The sequence below is a fragment of the Neoarius graeffei genome, chromosome 26, assembly GCF_027579695.1.
Source record: "Neoarius graeffei isolate fNeoGra1 chromosome 26, fNeoGra1.pri, whole genome shotgun sequence".
In the NCBI taxonomy this organism is placed as follows: Eukaryota; Metazoa; Chordata; class Actinopteri; order Siluriformes; family Ariidae; genus Neoarius; species Neoarius graeffei.
This window is the reverse complement of record NC_083594.1, coordinates 14,710,364-14,734,216: the sequence shown is the minus strand read 5'-3', so window position 1 is coordinate 14,734,216 and position 23,853 is coordinate 14,710,364. Positions and strand designations below refer to the sequence as shown.

The window sequence follows — 23,853 nt, the reverse complement described above, 5'->3', positions numbered from 1 at the left end:
AAAAGTTTCTAAACACACTATTTGAAAAATAATGAGTGTCAAGTTTTTATTTTTGCTGAGTATATATATATATATATATATATATATATATATATAATTAGTGCTGTCAAGCGATTAAAATATTTAATCGTGATTAATGTCGCGACTGTCATAGTTAACTCGCGATTAATCGCAATTTAATCGCACATTTTTGTCACATGAAAAACCATTGTTAATTCTCTTATCAGCATAAAAAAGTGAATGGGCTTGCTCACCGTTCGAACTACAGGGGTACTCGGGGGATCCGAGATCCCCTGAAACAGACATGAGATCCCTTGAAAACATGATTTGGGAAATGTTGGGGGGTCTCTAAAATATTGTCAAAATGATGTTTATTGACATAGCAATCGTGTGTAACGGGAAGCATTTGCATATCCAAAGTGAGCGCGCGATGGAGAGCCGCGCTCTGAGACAAGTGCAAGCACCCCCCCCAAGGGAATAAAGGGACCCCCTGAAAATATCGGCATAGTTCGAACACTGGTTGTACCAATGTTTTTTATTTTATTTTTTTTTTATTGCAGAGCATAACACGTCTTGTCACAGCCACTGCAAAGTGGGGCTGGAGCCGCCGATGGGAAAACGAAACCTAAGCCGAGCACCGTGGCTCTTCGGGGGAGGGCAGAGGACTCTGGCTGTGCGGGGCGTGGCATCATGTCACAGAGCGTTAATCTCGCGATAAAAAAATTATCGCCGTTAAAATTGAGTCAAGTTAACGCGTTAATAACGCGACATTTTTGACAGCACTAAATATAATATAATATAAAAGACTGGAAGAAAAAGTGAAAATTTCAGAGAAATTCACAACAAACCATATACCAGGAGTATTTAAATCATATTTGACTATTTCAGTGTGAATATCTTTAAAAAAATCTGATTATGTCGTTTAGGACTAACTAACTTAGGTAGGAATTTTCAATAATACAGTCCCAGTGATGTAACATGGTGGGTTGTGGTGATAAGCATCATGATTAGTTCTCATGTTCCAGAATCCCTTCTCGATTCCCTGACTGTTTGTCAGCTTGGCTCACTCGGCTCTTCCAGAGAAAGCTATGCATTCTGACAGGCTGCCAGCCAGACTTCAGCACGAGTTAACTAACTGGGGTACGAGCAGCCATTGTAGTGCTACATCACCTCACTTAACACCATGCCTCTTAGCTCTGTAATGGAGCAGGCATCAAAAGAGCTTCTAAAAATAGGAGCAGGGAGTATTAAAAAATTATAGCTTACATGAAATGCCTGGATTTCTGCGCTGAAACTATTTGAACAATATGTTGCTGTGATAAGTCATGTTAATGTTTTACAATGTGACAATATGTTGTTAGCATGGGAAGAAATGAAATCTTGTCTGCTTTCATGTAAAAAAAAAAAAAATAGGGCAAATGCATTAGCTTTGCATCACACACACAGAGTGTGTGAAAGAAAAGTGCAGACACTTGCAGTGAAGAAGTCCTCCAGATACGGAAGAGTGTTACACAGAGGACAAAGCAAGTAAATGAACTTACCAAATGGGGTGTGAATTGACACAAGGCCATGGAGTCTGCTCAGACATTTTCATTTGCAAGTAATCTGGTTTTCAGAGGGGATACCCAAGTAAACATCCAATTTGATAAATCCCAGTTCATCTTTAACTGCTTTATCCTGGTCAGACTCACTGGGGAGCTGAAGCCTATCCCAGGAACATCCCAGTAACATTAGTGTGAACCTGGAATACACCTTGAATGGGACACTAGTCCATCACAGGCCACTATGAACATACATTCACATGTTCATTCATAAGTAGGGGCAATTTTGTATCACTAATCCTCATGATTTTGTGACAGCAAACTGGAGGACTCCAAGAAAACCCAGCTGGACATTGGAAGACCATAAAAAGCCCCTCACAGTCCAATAACCTAAGCTGTTGATCGAGCCAGGAAAGCTGAAGCTGAGAAGAGGGATATTGCTACCTGCTTCACCACCATGCCACCAAAAGCCCCAGACTATACATACACTTAATGCACAGATTTGTACTTATGCACCATTAATAATTAATGATGCGTCTATTTAAAAAATAAATGGATTATCCATTATAGAAAAAAAAACCCAACAACAACACTTGTCTATTCTAAATATCAGATTTGTCCACCCTGTCCCTGTCTCATCTCATTATCTCTAGCCACTTTATCCTGTGCTACAGGGTCGCAGGCAAGCTGGAGCCTATCCCAGCTGACTACGGGCGAAAGGCGGGGTACACCCTGGACAAGTCGCCAGGTCATCACAGGGCTGACACATAGACACAGACAACCATTCACACTCACATTCACACCTACGGTCAATTTAGAGTCACCAGTTAACCTAACCTGCATGTCTTTGGACTGTGGGGGAAACCGGAGCACCCAGAGGAAACCCACGCGGACACGGGGAGAACATGCAAACTCCGCACAGAAAGGCCCTCGCTGGCCTGGGGCTCGAACCCGGACCTTCTTGCTGTGAGGCGACAGCGCTAACCACTACACCACCGTGCCGTCCCCCTGTCCCTGTTTTACCACAAAAAACAAAACACATTTATCGTGTTGGACAATCATCGTGTGGCTCTATAGGGGTGTTCACACGGCAACTTTTACTCCGGTGTAGCACCGGGGCTGCCCCGGTAGAGCGTTCACACGGTACAAAGTTATACCGGTGTAGCCCCTGAAAGCTGCTTAAACCGGTGCAAATCTAACCCTGCTCGGGAGGTGGTTTAAGAAATTTACTCCGGAGTAAATGCTAGTTTGCGGGGCAGCACCGATATAAAATGGAACGTCTGAACGCTACAGGGGTAGACTCGCTACGCGTGAGGAGAGTTGATTACATATGGGCATTGCATAATTTGCATCCTGGTATTTTGCGCTTCCAAAATGGCGAATATCAACAACAACAGAACTGCGTGTCTTCCAGTGTTGCCAGATTGGGTGGTTTTAAGTGCATTTTGGCGGATTTGGACATATTTTGGGCTGGAAAACGTCAGCAGTATCTGGCAACACTGGTGTCTTCATCCACATTGTTTTCCCGGCGCTTGGTGATGCCATGACAACCGGGAAAAGGAAGTACATGTTCACGCATGCACATGCACATATTTAATTTCCGCATTATTACTATCGTATAGCATGGTCGCAAAAACTGCCGTGTGAACGCAAGTGGGGCTGCACCAGTGCTAACACGCTTCTCTCTAGTAAGCAGGTTTGTGACGTGTGAACGCTCCACAAAATTTACACCGGTGTAAGATATATCGCAACAAAATACATCGGTGCAGCATCGATGCAAATATGTGCCGTGTGAACACTCCTTATGTGTCACATTTCTCAAATCTGTTTGGCCAAATCGTGTGTAAATATTGTTCTCAAATATCTATTTCACTGGAATGGAAAAGATCCAGCCTTAAATGTAACATTTACTTTCTTCACACTCTCTCTCTCTCTCTCTCTCTCTCTCTCTTTCAGAACAGCTGAAAAAATGTCCACGTCCGTGCACTTATCAGCACATGGCAAGCAGGCACAAGCCACAAGCAGAGAGATGCTATCACGACAAAAAGTGCCATGATATATCACATGACAAAAAGCGGTACTGGGGGAAAAAAGGGTCAGTCACAGAAAGAAGGCTTTTATTTGTGGATGGCTTGCTGGATACCAATACATGTACAACTCGTTCAGACTACAACTATATCGTATGCCTAAAGCAAAATAACTGATCAGTATTTTAAGGAACGACTGAAATACATTCAAATTCAAAGTCTATTTCAAGGCCCCTCCTTTTTTTCTATTAATAACCCATTTAACAAGCAAGCAATGGTCCCCAGTGGTCTCCAATGGTCTGCCTAGGCTATGCAGTATGTTCTTTTGCAAAAAATTGAATTGACTTTAAACGACTGGCTTCAGTAAACTGAAAACAATGCCAGGTTGCTTTACTCGCTTCACAGATCCCAGCTTTCAGTTGTAACTAATTCCACCCTCTCCTTGGCATCATTTCCATAACCCATTAATCAGTATCTGCCCCTGCACAACAGGATCACATCAAAACATCAGTAAGGGCAGTTTACTTACTAACGTGGCACTCATGGTCTGGTTGAAATGTCAGGTTGCGAGATTCTGTTAAGTTAAAGTTCAGGTCTCAGTCTTTCTGGCATGTTTGACAGAGTTAAACAAACCAGTTTGGCAGATTTGAGCATACCAGTGTTCTCTATGGACTCAATGCTGCACCAGGATTGGAATTTCACATTCCACTCTGAAATGTGACACAGTTTCATGAAATAACATGCCCCTCCAAGCCAATATGTCTGGCCAGTATGACTAAGTGTACTGATGGAGGCAAGAGAGCCTGATCCATGAGGAACCATCAAATTTGTATGGACTAAGGCTTGTGTTACACTACCAGTCAAAAGTTTAGCCACACCTTTTATTTCAATGTTTTTTTCTTTATGTTTATTAATTAAACAACACGTTCATGTCTTAAAGTAATGACTGATGTCGTTTCTCTTTACTTAGTCGAGCAGTTCTTGATATAATATGCATTACTACTAGGGCTGTAACAATATGCGTATCGAAATCAAAATCGCGATACGCAGAGCCATGATCTGTATCACGATACAAGAAGGCAGAATCGCGGTACACCCTTTCAAACTTCTCCTCAGCCCAAAAACAGAGGCGCTTCCAAACTTCAATTTATGAATACTTTACTTTTTATTTAAATTACATTTTAAACTTACTTAAATTACTTTTATTTTTTTATATCTATTAGTAAGTCATTTTTTCGCCGACCTGCGACAATCTTCTGCGAGTCACGCAACGTCCACACTCGCCACTGGCAGAGCATTCATTTCTTTTAAGCGGTCGCCATTCTGGTTGCGACGCGGGGAGCGAATCTGTAAACAAGCAGCTCATTGGCTGGCTAGGTGTGCCACAAGCCAATCACAATCACTTGACCGGAAAGGCATGCAGTGTTGCCAGATTGGGCAGGTTTAGGTGCTTTTTGGCTGGTTTTGAACATATTTTGGGGTGGAAAACGTTAGCAATATCTGGCAACACTGAAGGCATGTCTGCTTGGGCGGAAGCCTTCTGCGGCAGTTACGTTTTGACACGCGAGCAATGTTTCACCATAAAAATTCCGTAATTTCCATCTGTTTTCCGCGATCACAGAAAATCATTGGCCCTATGAGAGTGAGACAGTGAGAGAGCCCCCCCCCAAAAAAAATCTTAACGGATTTACACGATTTGGAAAAATGACTTTTTCAGAACCGAAAAAAACAGAGCTTCCGGCTCAACAGTATTATTTTGAGAAATAAAACAATCTTTGGATATACATTTGTTCATTTTTGCATACATATTACTCATTCTCTGCAGTGGTCTGAATTATTTGTTATTAAATAGTTAATGTAAGTAAGTAAATGTTAATAAGTCAAATTTACTACTTTAAAAAAACATTTTAAAAAAAATCGTGGGCGTATCGAATCGTGGGTCAAAAATCGCGATACGAATCAAATCGTGAGTTGGGTGTATCGTTACAGCCCTAATTACTACAGTTGTCGAATAGGGCTATTTACTGTATTTTTATTATTTACTATTTACTGTTTGATCTCAAACACATTAAGAAGACAAGAAACTCGTCCACTAATTAGCTTTTGACGAGGCACACATGTTAATTGAAAGGAATTCCAGGTGACTACCTCGTGAAGTGGGTTAAGATAACGCCAATAGTGTGCAAAGTGTCATCAAGGTAAACGCTGGCTACTTTGAAGAATCGAAAATATAAAACTTTTTTCTTGACCACATAATTCCATAAACACTCACCAGCCATTTTAATCAGAATTTGTTCTTGATTCTAAGGGTGTATTCAGACCAGGATAGTTCGATAGTTCACTTGCTTTGGTCCGAACCAAATGTTTTTTTTATTTTTTCATTTTGGTGCGGTTCGCTTTCACGCTGTACATTTTAGTAAGCGGACCAAAATCTGTCAACAAAGCCACGCGCCCTGAGGTCGTTCAGCTATTGGTCAGAGACGACACGCGCACAAAGCGATAAGTTCAAAAGTAGTCATGGATGATAACGCTGATGAGCGCACATCATGTTGTGACAGTTCTGGCTCTTCACGCAAGTCGCTAGTACCGCCACTTTTTGAAAGAATGTCCCTGATTTTAATGTAGGTCTGACGGAGTTTCTTCACTTTTAGCCGACATTGTTCTGGGGAGCGCGTGAACCCCTTCTCCTTCATTTTCTCACTGAATACAGCAAACACGTCGGCATTTTTGTGTGTTCTCTCCAAAAGCTCAGATATGTGGACATCTGCCCATATATCCACAAGGGCACGCGTTTCTTCCTCGGCCCACGTTTGCCCCCTACTCATTTTTTGTACTCTGTAATCTAGCCTACCACTGGTCTGAATGACTGAACGACTGTTGTAAGGTTCCCTTGACAACCGAAACAGTGTTTGCACTTTGCGGTGGAGTGTCAAGACTCTGTTTCCCATAATGCTCGACAAACGACGGAAGCTCCCGAGGTACAAAAAAGCAAAACTGTCAGATTAGGTCCGGTCTGCTTTCACACCTCCAAAAGGTCCGCACCAGGGTTCCTTTGGTCCGGACCGAGTCCGACCTTGCAGCTCGGTCTCGGTCCGCTTGTTTGGTCCGGACCAGAGTTCGGTGGTTTGTATTCAGACCAACCCAAAAGGTCCGGACCAAGGGAAATTTGGTTCGTTTGGTCGTTTGGTCGGGACCAAACAACGTAGGTGTGAATACACCCTAAGATTCCTGTTCTTGGCTGCAGGAGTGGAACCCAGTGTGTTCTTCTGCTGTTGCATGCTGAGACGCTTTTCTGCTCACCACGGTTGTAAAGAGTTGCTATGAGTTGCTAAATCCTACCTGGCAGCTCGAACCAATCTGGCCATGTTCCTCTGACCCTCTATCATCAACAAGGCGTTTGTTTCCATCCACAGAACTGTCACTCACTCAATGTTTTTTTTTGTTTTTTGCACCATTCTGTGTAAACTCTCGAGACTGTTGTGTGTGAAAAACCCAGGAGATCAGCAGTTTCTGAAAAACTCAAACCAGTCCACCTGGCTCAAACCAACACCCACAGTGCCACAGTGAAAGTCACATTTTGAGATCACAATTTTTCCCATTCTGATGTTTGAAGTGAACATTAACTGAAGCTCTTGATTTGTATCTGCATGATTATGTGCATTGCGCTGCTGTTAAGGGATCGGCTGATTAGAGAACCGCATAAAAGAGCAGGTGGATGTGTGTTCCTAATAAAGTGGCTGGTGAATGTATGTTCCATATGCTCTTTCATAGTTTTGATGTCTTCAGTATTGTTCTACAATGTAGAAAATAGTCAAAATACAGAAAAACCTATGAATGAGTAGGGGCGTGTAAACTTTTGACTGGTACCATAAATAACGATCTAATCATCTCTACAGAATATAACACTGACACAATATCCAAGGACATGCATGATGATTATATTATATCACCTGATCTACCAACCTTTGCAATTTAAATTGTACCCTCATACAAGGTATCTACCATGCTGTTGTTTTCATGTTTGCCTCTGCCAGCAAGCAGTTCCTGGCTATACAGCTGGTAATATTATCCATCCATCCATCTATCCATCCATCCATTTTCTACCGCTTATCCAGATCTGGGTCACGGGGGTAGCAGCCCAAGCAAAGCAGCCCAGACTTCCCTCTCCCCAGCCACCTCCACCAGCTCTTCCAGGGAATACCGAGGCGTTCCCAGGCCAGCCGAGAGATGTAATCTCTCCAGCGTGTCCTGTGTCTGCCCTGGGGTCTCCTCCTGGTGGGGCATGCCCAGAAAACCTCCCTTGGGAGGCATCCAGGGGGCATCCTAACAAGGTGCCTGAACCACCTCAACCGACTCCTTTCAATGTGGAGCAGCAGTGGTTCTACTTTGAGTCTTTGCTGAATGACCAAGCTTCTCACCCTGTCGCTAAAGGAGAGCCCAGCAACCTTGCAGAGAAAACTCATGTCTACCACTTGTATCCGCGATCTCATTCTTTCGGTCACTACCCATAGCTCGTGACCATACAGTAGGTGAGAGTGGGAACGTAGATGGACCTGGTAATATTATCACATCCTAAAATGCCAGGAAGTGCTTGTTTTCCTGCCTTTTTTAGTCTCCTGGTTATAAATGATGAAATCCAGATAATTAAATCCATATTTGTTTATAGTAGAGCAGCTAACTGCTGATTTTCAGAAGAATCGCTCAAATGATGATACAAGCATGAAACTTGGCAAGAACATTCATATGGGGGTACTCTTCAAAATTAGCTGATGAGCCAAGCAAAAATCTATGATGGCTGCCATTTTTCCAACATGGCTGCCTTAGCAACGGCGAAAATCAAAATCTGACACATCATATGAATGAAACAACATATTTGAATGATTACTGTTGTTATTTATGTTTTTAGTATTCTGAAACAGATGTTACCCATAAAAATCTTCTTAGGTATCAACTTAGTCAATAAATTTCAATGTTTATGTCAAACGCCAATGTCAGTTGGAGTAAGTAGTTCTTATTTGTAGTTCGCTTGGGATGTAGTCATAGATATGGTACCTTTTTCAGGAGTCAGCCACATCCTGTAGATTGACTATTGACACTGGTCTTCATTATGCATAATATAACACAAGAACAAATAAGATATTTTTGATGTAGCATGAACTAGTCAGTGATGAACCATTGATGCCATCCATAAGCCCATCAACTGTAAATAACAGTTACATAGTAATGACATCTCATCTCATTATCTCTAGCCACTTTATCCTGTTCTACAGGGTCGCAGGCAAGCTGGAGCCTATCCCAGCTGACTACGGGCGAAAGGCGGGGTACACCCTGGACAAGTCGCCAGGTCATCACAGGGCTGACACATAGACACAGACAACCATTCACACTCACATTCACACCTACGGTCAATTTAGAGTCACCAGTTAACCCAGTGGTTCCCAAACTTTCTCTGCTGGGCCCCCCTTTGGTAGATAAGAAAATTTTTGCGACCCCCCAGACAAAAAGAGAAAAAAAAAGATAAACAGGACACACATACACATATATTTTGTTTTCAGACTCCATTGCAGTTTATTAATACAAACCTCAACCTTTTTTGAACAAATAAAAGTAAACTGCCATAAACTACAAGTTGCAATATAATTATTTTAAGTATAACTGTTTTCAAGCACCTTAACTGTGTAACAGATTTCTTTTTTTAATATTCAACATTATCAATGCAGTTTTCAAACATTGCCTCTCTGCAAAAATGGGTTTTAAAACATGACCAACTCCCTAAGAAGAAAAAAAACAAAAACCTAAAGATTTGTTGTGCAAAAATGACACTTTTAATCCTCGCATCTTTTCAGTGACTGGTGTGGGCCTGCTTCATGCTGCAGATCTTCTCAAATCTGGGCTGCAGTTTTGAGATTGCCACTCTGAGTTCATTTTCAATGTCCAGCTTTGATCTGTATTTTGTCTTGATTGAGGCCACAGCAGAAAAAACTATCTCACATAGGTAGGATGTGGCAAAAGGAAGAAGTATGGCCAGGGTCCTCTTACCTCGCAGTGGGTAATCTTTCTCCACCCCAATCCAAAATGCAGCCAGTGTCTTTGACTGAAACTGCAGCCTCATTGTTGAATCAGAGGTGACATCAATGAACTGTTCCTCCTCTGACGTGCTGGAGTCGGCAGGTGGTGTTGCACTGAAGGGGTCACGGATCCAGTCATATTCTTTGGGATCCTGCATCAGGAAATATTCCTGGAAATGGTTCTGAAGGGCAGAGATGTGTGCTTTCATGCATGGGATCACTGTGTTCTGCAGTTTGTTGTCTTCAATGAATGATTTCAGGTTCTCAAATGAGTCCACATTTCCAACCTTCACTCGCTGCAGCCACATCTCAAGTTTTCTGGTGAATGATGTGATTTTATCTGCCAGATGTAGGAGGTGTGTATTTGTGCCCTGCAACTGCAAATTCACTTCATTGAGTTTCAGAAACATGTCACCAGGGCTTTGAACCAGAATTTTTTTCCTATTGGTTCGTTCCGAACAGAAACGGAATTTTAACGTTTCCGGTTTTGGGTTCCACCATTAAATAGACGTTCCCGAACCGGTTAGAACAAAACAATTTCGTTCCCGGAACGGTTAATTACGTTCCCTGTCAGCTGTTTAACAAATGGCTATAAAATTATGTCTCGGTCTCATCCAGCTTAAGCCAAATGTAGGCTAATTCTATTACAACCTTCATTAAATAAGACAAGAAATAATTCAAAACAATTATTATTTCAGATGTTGGCGATTTGGATTCTCAGTATGTCTTCCCATCTACACAAACAGAAAAAGTGCCAAAAATGAAAGAGAATTCGTTTAGTGTGTTACCAAAGGCTAGTCAGGCCCTATGCATTGATAGGCTAACAGAGGTTAATGTCATTTAATGTTCGCAAGCCTCTCATTAACGTGGACAAATATATTGATATCGTGTTTGAAATTGACGTTTTTGAATAACGATAGACTGCAATATTTACCTCTTATTTAAGATGTGGAGACGTGATAGTAGTCCACCCTCCCGCTCTCTCCATTCAGTCAGCGAACGTCACACAGGAAGTGAACCCCAGCGGGTCATAGAAACTTGCGCAGGAGAAGAATGACTTTTTTATTTGTAGGCTACGAAAACTTTGGGGAACAAAATAAAAACCAGTATTAACCGGTTACCATTATTTTTAATAAGCGTTTCTGTTCCGGAACATAAAAAATAATAAAGTTTCTGGTTTCGTTTCTGTTCCATGTGAAATAGAAAAAGTTCCCGGTTTTCGTTTTCGTTCCTTGAACCGGTTCAGAGCTCTGCATGTCACTGAGGTATGCAAGTTTCATGAGGAACCTGTTACAGTAATATTTGTGGGCAAGATCATTGCCCTCTTCCTTCAAAAAGATGCGGATTTCATCTCGCAGTTCAAAAACCCTGGACAGCACCTTCCCACGTGACAGCCATCGGGACTCGCTGTGAAACAGAACAGCTGTGTGGTCGGAGCCCATTTCCTCTCACAGTACCGAAAAAATCCAGGCTTTGATAGGTCGTGTTTTGATGTAGTTGACGGTGGCAATAATGTCGGTCATTACATCATTCAGCTCGAGACTCAGCTGTTTAGATGCCAGTGCTTCGCGGTGTATCATGCAGTGCGTCCACTGCACATTAGGGGAGACGCGCTTGATGAGCGCTTGCAGCCCTGCCTGTTTCCCAGCCATAGCCTGCGCCCCGTCAGTGCAGATCCCCACACAGTCCTCCCATTTCAGGTTGGCCTCTTTCAAGTAAGAGTCAATGATTTTAAACAGTTCTTCTGCTGTGGCTCTGCCAGTAACTTTTTTGCAGAAAAGCAATTCCTCCCTCATGTCATCTCCATCTATGAATCTGACGTAAGTAATTAATAAGCAGTCTTTGTTACTATCAGTGGCTTCATCCATCTGAAGAGAAAAGCGGCTGTCACGCACTTTGTCATTAAGCTGCTCCTCTATGTCCTTTGACGTCATAAATGCGCCTGCCGATGGTGGTGTTGGACAGAGGAATAGCCCTTAGTTTGCTGGCTGCAGTGTCATCAAGCATAGTTGATACCAAGTCCATAGCACAGGGAAGTACTAATTCCTCTGCTATAGTGTGCGGCTTTTTACACCATGCCACTCGGTAGGCAACTTTATATGAGGCGAGTTGAGCATTTGCCGGCATGGATGCAGCTTTAGTAAATAGGGACTGTTGAGCACGGCAGTTTATGAGTTTTTGTCTGAAAAACTCAACTGGCTTGTCTTTGTGCTCTGGATGTTTTGTCTCCAAGTGGCATCTTAGCTTGTTCGGCTTCAAGCTGTCACAAGCTAGCACTTTAAGACAGACAACACACTGCGGTCTCTCCTCATTACCCACCGTTATACAGGTGAAGCCAAGACAAGATATACGTCATCATTATTTTCTTGTCTTTGCCTTGGAATGAACTTGCTTTGGAAGCACATTTGGCGATGCTTCATCCTCTGATTTGCATTTATGTGGGAGCCCCGCGCCCCCTGCCAAAAACTTCTCCATGTTATGCTAGCAGTGTAATTTATTAATTCATTCATTCCATCCGTGCCACGCACCCCCCCTGCAATGACTCTGCGCCCCCCCGGGGGGCACACCCCTCACTTTGGGAACCACTGCATTACACCACCGTGCCGCTCCTAGTAATGACATTTTCATTTATATTTTCATTTAATATTTTCATGATTAAACTGTTTAACAAGTTAATGTTTTAATTGGGGGCAGCACGGTGGTGTAGTGGTTAGCGCTGTCGCCTCACAGCAAGAAGGTCTGGGTTCGAGCCCCGTGGCCGGCGAGGGCCTTTCTGTGTGGAGTTTGCATGTTCTCCCCGTGTCTGCGTGGGTTTCCTCCGCGTGCTCTGGTTTCCCCCACAGTCCAAAGACATGCAGGTTAGGTTAACTGGTGACTCTAAATTGACCGTAGGTGTGAATGTGAGTGTGAATGGTTGTCTGTGTCTATGTGTCAGCCCTGTGATGACCTGGCGACTTGTCCAGGGTGTACCCCGCCTCTCGCCCGTAGTCAGCTAGGATAGGCTCCAGCTTGCCTGCGACCCTGTAGAAGGATAAAGCGGCTAGAGATAATGAGATGAGATGTTTTAATTGTTTAAATGGATTTGAAAGTTTGGTTTTACTTTATCATTACACTTTCACATGTGTTTTATATTTTTTATGTTAAAAACATAGTGAAAGATGAATGAATCATGTCATATTTATGTATGTAATTAGTCAGTGATTGAACAGTGAAACTGTCCAAATGCCATAAGCTGAAATGTATATTACAAGTTTCCGTCCAATTAATTTATTGTATTGTATATTGTAACAATGAATGAAGATTAAATCTTGTCATGTTAAAATGAAAATGGATCCTGTGTATTTGTTGCCCAATTTCAATGCCAACTATTAATTCAGTTTATTACTGCACATAAAATATTTCGTAACTGTCTTGCTAGAGAAAATTAAATGTTAATTTATGCTGAAAAAGTGGTACGCCATATGAATATTTCACCTCACCTCACCTATTCCTTGACCGATGGTCATTGGGGCATCATTGATGATGTTGTAACCATACTTCTTCAGCACGCTCTGTTCTCTGCTGATTTTAGGGACTCTGCCATTTTCATATTAGTCCATTCATCTAGGTTTTCAACCCATCTCTTCCTTTGTCACCCTCTTCTCCAGGACCTGAATATGGTACCTTGTAGGATAGTTTTTTGCCAGTCTGGTTGATCGGAATATGTGGCTGTACCAACATAGTTTCCTTTTTTTTCACCAGTGTTATCAGATTGTTATATGGCCCAATAGCCTGTTCTATAGTCTGGTGGATATTCTCGTTTCACATGTGGTCCCTGTATGAGATGCCCAGGATCAGTCTGTAGCATCTAATTTCTGTCACTAGTATCCTTCTTTGGAGATCAGCAGTTAATAATGTCTCACAGCCATATAGAAATATTGATAGAACAAGACAGCGTAGTAGGTTGATCTTTGAGTGCAGATGTATCTGCTCGTCTCTCCATATGGTTGTGAGTCTTGTTAGGGTAGCTGTTGTTTGTACTATTCTAGCCAGGATCTTGGATTTTGAGCCTGAGTCTGTTATCATGATGATGAAAACCACACATTATAATAATTTTAGAGACACAAAAGGTCTCGAGTGATAATTAATGGCAAAATCAGGTAAAGGATTTTGATAAAATTATTAACAGACCCAATATTCACTCAAATCCATCAATAATCTTTAGCGATATGGGAAAAATTGAATTTTGGATAGAAATTTGGTGGCCAGCTTGAAAAATGGTGGCCATCTTGGATTTTCACTTGGCTCATCAGAAAAATTTGAAGAGTACCCCAGTGTGAATGTTTATGAACGATTTTTTCCATTATTTCCTCCACTATTATGGTAAAGCACAAGCAGGTAAAAAAAAAAACAGCAATATCACATAAAACCTAAATGGACTGTTTTCTGGATTCTTCTCAAACCAGCCACATTGAAACCCAAACGTCCTCTATTATGATATTACAGTTTGAAGAGCAAATTCAGATTTTTAAGCATGTCAGTGCTTCTGTGTCGTGCAACTGAGCATATACGGCACCATGCAGTCTGTATTTATACACATTGATCAAGATGTTCAAAACCTCTGCATGGATGCTATGAAGACAGTGAAATGATTTTACTAATCTTTGCCTCAAATATCTCTGTAATGCAAACTTGTGTTTTTTTTTTTTTTTTCAAACAGCATGATGCTTTTCAGAAGCACAGTGTTTTCTTCACGGTTCAGGTTTGCCATAAGTTGCTTTTCAAATCTCTCAGCAGAAGCCATGAATCAAATCCTATAGTTCTTATGGGACTTGGAAGCATCTATGGAAGTAAAACATAACAGAATAATCATACCAGATATAGTGGCTCGTTTCGGTAGGATGGTGATGGCTCCCACTGCTGCGTCCTCCAGGCCATGAATCGGACTGTTTTTTGCCCCCCAGCTGTCGGACCCAATCCACAAGAAGTGTCCCAGCTGGTCAGCCCTTTTACTGGCATTAAGAATCTCCCTATAAGAATAACCACACAGTCAGTAGAAGGGTGAAGAGAATCAGTGGAGCATCAGATGGCATAAAGAATACTGTTCTCCACAAAAACAATGATAAAACAGTTTAGTCTAGATACTGAGATGAATAATTTATAGTGTAACTGGAAACTTTTTGGGTTTTTTTAGTTTGCACACTAGCTTGACATATTGTCTGTTTACCAGAATCAGAGTTTGGTCTGAGATGATAAAATCACTCAGATTATTCCATTTCTCTGTGAGGGGATTTCTCTGTAGTGAGGTGGCTAGTAAACAAAGGCTTACCGAATGTCTTCATCAGAAGCAAACATAATCACTGCTCGTGCCTGACGGGTATCAAGAAGCATCCGAATAATCTTGTCGAAATCAGCTTGTTTGTGGTCGTGTGGAATTTTCAGGGACTGGGCAATGCATATTCCACCTAGACAGAAAAGAAATTAATTTGAATATTGTTTGTCGTAAATTTTGAATAATTTTTCAATAATTATACACGTCTCAGTGGTACATGAGTTTAAGGGGACAGCTGCTTCACTACAGTGGCTAAGATCTGAAGCCGTAAAATGAGTAAGTGTATCTGGCTCTGATGATTGAACCCATCTTTGCCTTTCGTAAGATGGAGTATAGTATGCAATAAATGAAAAATATTTGGTTTACTACACAGATATGTGGCAGTAGAGAGTAGACAGTAGAATTTACGTGTGGACTCTTTATTTCTGTGCAGTTTCTGTTTCTCATCTTTGGTTGGCTGGTGATAGCATGGTAACTATGTGACAGAGAATGACCAATGCAAACAAGAACCATCTTTGCCCCTTAATTTAGAAACAGGGGGATCAGTATAAATTAAATTATCATTCATTAACATTCATACATAAAAGCATCTCTTTTATTGGAAACAAAGAGTATAAACTAAAATTTAAGGTGTTAATAGCACCTGGGTGAAAATAGCATTAGCCCCACTGTTGCACTATAAAGAATAAAAATAAATAACTCATTCAATTAATAAAATAAAATAAAAAATCACAACAACAATATTAATAACTAGAGGGACATTCACTACTTTTTGAGTTACAATGGGAACAGACAAAAAAGAATCCTGGATTCACATCAAAATCTGGATTTGGCCCATGGCCCACCTTTCCTCCAAATTTCATCCAAATCTGTTCACTACTTTTTGAGTTATGTTGGGAACAAACAAACAAACAAAGGTGAAAACATAATCTACTCCAACAAAATTGACAGAGTGTGGCAACGGGGGTGTGGCCAAGCGGCAGTTTGTGAATGGAGGGCGGAGTCAGGGAAGGTACCGTAAGTGGCTAAGTCATTGTATCTGGTGTCCATTAATGTGTGTGGGTGTGTTTGTTTGTTTGTCGCAGGGATCGAGCATAAAAGGAGGGGGAGAACAGAGAAGAGGAGCTCCCCGACCCCAACGCATGTGTGTGACTGAATGAATGAATGAATGAATGAATCAAGCAAGCAAGTAAGCAAGCTGAAAAGCCAAAATAAGGACAATAAAAAGTGTGTATATGAACATCAACTCTTGCCTGCCATGCTTCTGTGCTCCACCCACATCAGGAACTGTTACAGTGGTGCCGAAACCCGGGACGCACAGAAGGGAACCACCCCAGGAAGTCCTCCCCATTCAAAGAGCCCATCCTTGCCCTCGCTACTGCCCAGCAGAACCAGCATCAAGCGCTGCTCACCCTCCGAAAGGAACAAGAGCAATGCTTCGAAGACTTGATGCTGGCCCAGCAGGAAGCTCGCCAGGCGTTCCGGCATCTGCTCATGTCAGCAGGGGCGTTGACCATCACTGCAGCCAGCACCCTCACGAAGATGGGCCCGCAGGACGATCCGGAAGTGTTCCTCGCCCTCTTCGAACAAGCAGCCGAGGCATGGGGGTGGCTGCTGGAGCAGTGCGCGGCGCGCCTCCTCCCGCTCCTGACTGGTGAGGCACAGCTCGCAGCACAGTAGCTCCCTGCTGACAGCCAACTGGTGTATGCTGACCTGAAGAAAGCCATCCTGCAGCAGGTCGGCCGCTCCCCGGAACAACATTGCCAGCACTTTCGGACACTGGCATTGGAGGAGGTCGGCCGGCCATTTACATCCGGCCAGCAACTCCAGGATGCCTGCCGGTGGTGGCTGAGAGCGGAAGAACGCGACGCCGATGAGATCATTGATCTGGTGGCACTGGAACAGTTCGTCTCTCGACTTCTGGAAGGAACAGCGGGATGGATCCAGTGTCATCGCCTGGCGTCGTTAGGATGAGCCATCGAGCTGGTGGAGGACCATCTGGAGGTGGCTCCGATGGCAGGCAGATGAGGCGTCTCTCCTCACTTCTGCTCTCACTCTCTCTTCTCGGCCCCTGGGGGTGGTGGTGCATAGCCATCCTTACCACCTACCCGAATACAAAAAAAAAAAAAACAGTGGTCTGGGATGAACTCAAGGCCATGCTCAAGATGGGCATAATCGAGGAGTCCCACAGTGACTGGAGCAGCCCAGTGGTACTGGTTCCCAAGACCTATGGTTTGGCTCTGTGTGGACTATAGAAAGGTCAACGTGGTGTCTAAATTTGATGCATACCCAATGCCTCGCATTGATGAGTTGCTCGATCGGTTAGGCAAGGCTCGCTTTTATTCGACACTGGATCTAACAAAGGGAGATCCCCTTGACTCCTCTATCTCGAGAGAAAATGGCCTTTTCCACACCATTTGGATTACACCAATTTGTCACGCTCCCTTTTGGGTTATTTGGGGTGCCCGCTACATTCCAGCGGTTCATGGACAGGGTCCTCTGCCCTCATGCTGCCTACATGGCTGCATATCTTGCTGATATAATAATCTACAGCCATGATTGGCCGCGGCACCTAGAACATCTGAGGGCCATTCTAAAGTCACTGAGGCATGCAGGCCTCACAGCTAACCTGAAAAAGTGTGCAATTGGGCGGGTGGAAGTACAGTATCTGGGGTTCTACTTGGGTCATGGGCAGGTGCGTCCCCAAATTAACTAGACTGCAGCAATTGCAGCCTGCCTGAGGCTCAAGACCAAAAAGCGGGTGAGACAGTTCCTGGGGCTGGCTGGCTATTATCATAAGTTTATACCTAATTATTCAGATGTCACCAGCCCTTTAACCAATCTCACTAAAAAGGGGGCTCCAGATCCGGTCCAGTGGATGGAGCAGTGCCAACAGGCATTATCTCAGGTAAAAGCTGCACTGTGTGGGGGCCACTTTTGCACTCCCCTGACTTCTCTCTCCCCTTTATTTTACAGACTGACGCATCAGACAGAGGGCCAGGGGCCGTTTTGTCCCAGAAGGTGGAGGGCAAGGAGCGCCCCGTGCTGTACATCAGCCGTAAACTCTCGATGTGTGAAAGGAAGTACAGCACCATTGAAAAAGAGTGCCTTGCCATCAAGTGGGTGGTCCTCACCTTCCAATACTACCTGCTGGGGTGCCCTTTCACTCTCTGTTTGGACCACGCACCCCTCCAGTGGCTCCACTGCATGAAGGATGCCAATGCACGGATCACCCGTTGGTATCTCGCCCTCCAGCCGTTTAAGTTCGAGGTGGTCCACAGACCGGGGGTGCAGATGGTGGTGGCGGACTTCCTGTCCCATCGGGGGGGAGTCTGCTTCAGACTGGATGGCTCCCTGGCCTGAGTCAGGCGGTGGGGGTATGTGGCAACGGGGGCGTGGCCAAGCTGCAGTTTGTGAATGAAGGGCGGGGTCGGGGAAGGTAAGTGGCTAAGTCATTACACCTAGTGTCCATTAATGTGTGTGGGTGTGTTTGTTTGTTTGTCGCAGGGATAAAGCATAAAAGGAGGGGGGGAGCAGAGAAGAGGAGCTCCCCCGACCCCAATGCATGTGTGTGACTGAATGAATGAGTGAATGATTGCATCCATCAATCAAGCTGAAGAGCCAAAATAAGAACAATAAAAAGTGTATATGTGAACATCAACTCTCGCCTGCCATGCTTCTGTGCTCCACCCACATCAGGAACTGTTACACGGAGGTAATAATCTCATCTCATTATCTCTGGCCGCTTTATGCTGTTCTACAGGGTCGCAGGCAAGCTGGAGCCTATCCCAGCTGACTACGGGCAAAAGGCAGGGTACACCCTGGACAAGTCGCCAGGTCATCACAGGGCTGACACATAGACACAGACAACCATTCACACCTATGGTCAATTTAGAGTCACCAGTTAACCTAACCTGCATGTCTTTGGACTGTGGGGGAAACCGGAGCACCCAGAGGAAACCCACACGGACACGGGGAGAACATGCAAACTCCGCACAGAAAGGCCCTTGCCAGCCACGGGGCTCGAACCTGGACCTTCTTGCTGTAAGGCGACAGCGCTAACCACTACACCACCATGCTGCCGGAGGTCATAATAATATAAATAATAATAATATTGATTTTAATCAACACAGGGAGAACATGCAAACTCCGCATAGAAAGGCCCTCATCGGCCATGGGGCTCAAACCTGGACCTTCTTGCTGTGAGGTGACAGCGCTAACCACTACACCACCATGCTGCTGGAGGTAATAATAATAAAAATATTGATTTTAACGATGGCGGCATGGTGGTGTAGTAGTTAGCGCTGTCGCCTCACAGCAAGAAGGTCCGGGTTTGAGCCCCGTGGCCGGCAAGGGCCTTTCTGTGTGGAGTTTGCATGTTCTCCCCGTGTCCGCATGGGTTTCCTCTGGGTGCTCCGGTTTCCCCCACAGTCTAAAGACATGCAGGTTAGGTTAACTGGTGACTCTAAATTGACCATAGGTGTGAGTGTGAATGGTTGTCTGTGTCTATGTGTCAGCCCTGTGATGACCTGGCGACTTGTCCAGGGTGTACCCCGCCTTTCGCCCGTAGTCAGCTGGGATAGGCTCCAGCTTGCCTGCGACCCTGTAGATCAGGATAAAGTGGCTAGAGATAATGAGATGAGATTTTAACAACATAATAGCTTAAGCACAAAATATTGATTTTAAACAACATAATAGCTTAAGCGCATTAGCTAACTCAACAAGTACACAAAGCTAGGATAAATTTAATGTTCTTTCTAGTTAGCTTAGGTTTACATCTAGAGCACTAGATATTAGTGTTGTAATACTGCATATTTAACAGTTATTCCACGAAATCAAGTCGTACATGAGCTGATAGCCAATGAGGCGCATAGCACCGAGTCGGCTATAAGCCATGTACAATGAGATTGAGTGGAATAACCGTTTTATTCTATCCACATTCATTAGATTTTGAGAAACAGAGCATTTTTAATTTTTATTTTTTACAAATTCGATGAATAAAAACTTTATACAAAACGTCCAACAAAATTATTTCCACTTAGAATGTAAACAAACCGGTGAAATGACAGTAGCAATTTGTGAAAAACGCTATAATAATTCTTGAAAAAAGAAAAAAAAAAGACATTCTTGCTATCAAATACTTTCATTCCATATTTTGTTGCTTTTTGTATTTTGGGGGGTTTTGTTTTCGAGTAGTTTTTATTTCATCCTCGGTTGGTTCAGCAACATGCTCTGCCATTTTCTTTTTCTCTACTAATGGTATACAAGCTGATATCCTTGTCGTAGAGTAGCCAATCAGAGCGTGTGATTGCTCATATCCAGTGAATGTGGATAGAATATTAATTGTTCGTAATTAGTAAAGTTTGCAAGCAAGTTAATATGAGAACTTCTTTTTTTGTCATGAAAAACCATGAGCCACGTTCACGATCGGGCTAGCTGACATTGGGTAACATGTTTTTAACAACTAAATTGAGGAAATGTTATCCATTCCTCCTTTTTTTTCACCTGAGTGCCACTAACTTCTAGCATCATCGGGAGTTTCTGCCATTTTGTTGGCTTCACTGTGGCTTGCAGAATCAATGGCATCAACAATCACCTCAAGTCTCCTTCTATTAAGAGATAATAAACCAAAACTCTGTTTGATCCTCAGCCTTTGAGTTGGACTGTTAATGTTAAACACTACTTTGCTTAATTACCACTGCACTTTGATTGTCATTGATTCTGAATCGCCCAGTTGTTTTATATGACTCCAAGCACTGGTATCTGGCACAAGAGGATTTCAGCTCATGTGGCAGCAGTACCATTTTTTTTTTTACAAGCATGGGCTGAGAAAATTGGAAATGCAATAAAGCAAAATGCATAAAATAAGTCAAGCCATAAAAGTTTGGCCTGGCTCCTTCAGCATCTTGGCTGTTTGGAGGCGTTTGGCATGACTCCCACACACTCTTTCCAGTTTCATTTTACATTCTCACATTCCCATTATGCCAAATATCCATGGAAGGACTACATTCTGCTCCAGTCATTATACAGAATAGACACCCCATGTTTTTTTTTTTTTTTTGGGGGGGGGGGGGGGGTGTTAGCCCATGCCTTTGTTATCCATACAAAGACACTATTGCAGTGGAAAATGACTGGGAACTTCAGCCAGACTGGAAAGTTAGATTAAAGAAACACTAGAAGACTGATGCACAGTCGAACTAACTGAAATGATTTAATAACTGGTCTATAGAAAGCTTGAGATATTACTGGAAATGAAGCACAAAAGTGGAAGCAGAGATCAGATAGTGTGATGTTAGACTATTAGATTGTAAGTGCAGGAAGTAATATTAAAGCAATCAAGTTATCATTACAGGAACTTCCAACTTCCAAAAATAGCACACTGACAAAAACAATCATGTGGTACCAATCACGTTTAAAGTCATGGCAGGTCTTAGGGTCACTACATCATGTCACATTAGCCTTACTGCTCTGAATAAAGACACAAGTATGAGGAATTCAGACCCTTCAAATCCCACTATGATTAAATTGATCTGTCACCTAATGTTAACCGGCCAATTATATTCTTCCCAAAGAGTGTCAGACAGTATCGTGCTTGACTAAATTGACGTCGACAGACCCTGCAATGCTGATAGCAATTATAATTAATCCTGAAATGCTGCAGAATTCTTTCCATTACTCCCACTCGCAAAGCAATGTGCCTTGACGACACATGAAAAGGTGAGTCATCAAAGCAAACCGAGTGTACAGAAAAGAGTCTAAACTGATTCTTTTGTCGCATGTTTCAAGAGGGTACAAAAAGGTAACTGTAAGTTCCTGTGAACTAAACTGTGGGTTCATTTAAGGGTGATGCTCAGGGTGGTGTTTATGGGGCTACTTTACAGTGGCAGTTGGTGGTCTTTGAAATAGGGGAAGCTCAGTTTTAGGTCTACGTAATAACATTTTTCAATTCTTTGTCAATTTGTTGTTATTTATATGTGAATTCTGCCATGCTCGACTCTGACTGTGCTAAATAAACTGAAGCGTGGACATGAACTTAAGTGTTCCTTGCTTTCCTCATGCCTTTTGTATGCCCTGTCAAAGTTGGCTGGCCAAATCTCCAAAACCCAGTTTTGACCAAATAATCCATCCCTGGGATGGTCTTATTAAAAGACAAGGCCAACAGGACATTCTCTTCATCAAAGCACTCCCAGTTAACCAAGTTTACTTCGTCATACCAAGACAGCTGAAATGAGCGATTGTGTCTCCCTGACTTTTGAATTAAATTGATCTTGGGCAGTGATCTGCCCTGTTGTTTAATTTTGAGTCTCTCCTCATCAGGAAGAGCATTAAACATCTCCAAAATCAAGTCAACAACATTAGCAACGTTTGCCATTTTGCACACCTAACAACTAGCTAGTTAGCTAGCTGGCTAGATTTCCCCTCTAATTCCTGGCTTAAAATAAACAGCCTTTACTGAACCGAAACAAAACAAGTAACAAACTCACAAACTCTGTATTTACAATTCTATTTACAGTATATACAAATGGAAATAGGAACTGTATACTGGTAGGAAAAGAACAAGGATGAGCAGCAGCTACAGGTAGTCTCACAACTTCACTTGAATCCCTCCGATCGATGCGACATATAATTTTAAAACGATGTCAGTCACATGACATTCAAGAGATTTGAGAGTTCCTCCAATCATTACTCATCATATACAGTGGTGCTTGAAAGTTTGTGAACCCTTTAGAATTTTCTATATTTCTGCATAAATATGACCTAAAACATCATCAGATTTTCACACAAGTCCTAAAAGTAGATAAAGAGAACCCAGTTAAACAAATGAGACAAAAATATTATACTTGGTCATTTATTTATTGAGGGAAATGATCCAATATTACATATCTGTGAGTGGCAAAAGTATGTGAACCTCTAGGATTAGCAGTTAATTTGAAGGTGAAATTAGAGTCAGGTGTTTTCAATCAATGGGATGACAATCAGGTGTGAGTGGGCACCCTGTTTTATTTAAAGAACAGGGATCTATCAAAGTCTGATCTTCACAACACATGTTTGTGGAAGTATATCATGGCATGAACAAAGGAGATTTCTGAGGACCTCAGAAAAAGCATTGTTGATGCTCATCAGGTTGGAAAAGGTTACAAAACCATCTCTAAAGAGTTTGGACTTCACCAATCCACAGTCAGACAGATTGTGTACAAATGGAGGAGATTCAAGACCATTGTTACCCTCCCCAGGAGTGGTCAGCCAACAAAGATCACTCCAAGAGCAAGGCGTGTAATAGTCGGTGAGGTCACAAAGGACCCCAGGGTAACTTCTAAGCAACTGAAGGCCTCTCTCACATTGGCTAATGTTAATATTCGTGAGTCCACCATCAGGAGAACACTGAACAACAATGGTGTGCATGGCAGGGTTGCAAGGAGAAAGCCACTGCTCTCCAAAAAGAACATTGCTGCTTATCTGAAGTTTGCTAAAGATCACGTGGACAAGCCAGAAGGCTATTGGAAAAATTTTGTGGACGGATGAGAACAAAATAGAACTTTTTGGTTTAAATGAGAAGCGTTATGTTTGGAGAAAGGAAAACACTGCATTCCAGCATAAGAACCTTATCCCATCTGTGAAACATGGTGGTGGTAGTATCATAGTTTGGGCCTGTTTTGCTGCATCTGGGCCAGGACGGCTTGCCATCATTGATGGAACAATGAATTCTGAATTATACCAGCGAATTCTAAAGGAAAATGTCAGGACATCTGTCCATGAACTGAATTTCAAGAGAAGGTGGGCCATGCAGCAAGACAACGACCCTAAGCACACAAGTCGTTCTACGAAAGAATGATTAAAGAAGAATAAAGTGAATGTTTTGGAATGGCCAAGTCAAAGTCCTGACCTTAATCCAATCAAAATGTTGT

The 23,853-nt window shown here is 42.8% G+C and overlaps 1 protein-coding gene across 1 annotated transcript in view; it reads right to left on the bottom strand.

Moving 5' to 3' along the window:
• LOC132874102 (metabotropic glutamate receptor 7) overlaps positions 1-23,853 on the bottom strand; it is a 555,641-nt gene that overhangs the window by 217,893 nt on the left and 313,895 nt on the right. The window contains exons 3-4 of the mRNA XM_060910002.1: positions 14,945-15,080; positions 14,491-14,645 (exon numbers count right to left, since the gene is read on the bottom strand). Coding sequence (XP_060765985.1) covers positions 14,491-14,645; positions 14,945-15,080 — 291 coding nt within the window. The remainder of the gene's footprint in view (positions 1-14,490; positions 14,646-14,944; positions 15,081-23,853) is intronic.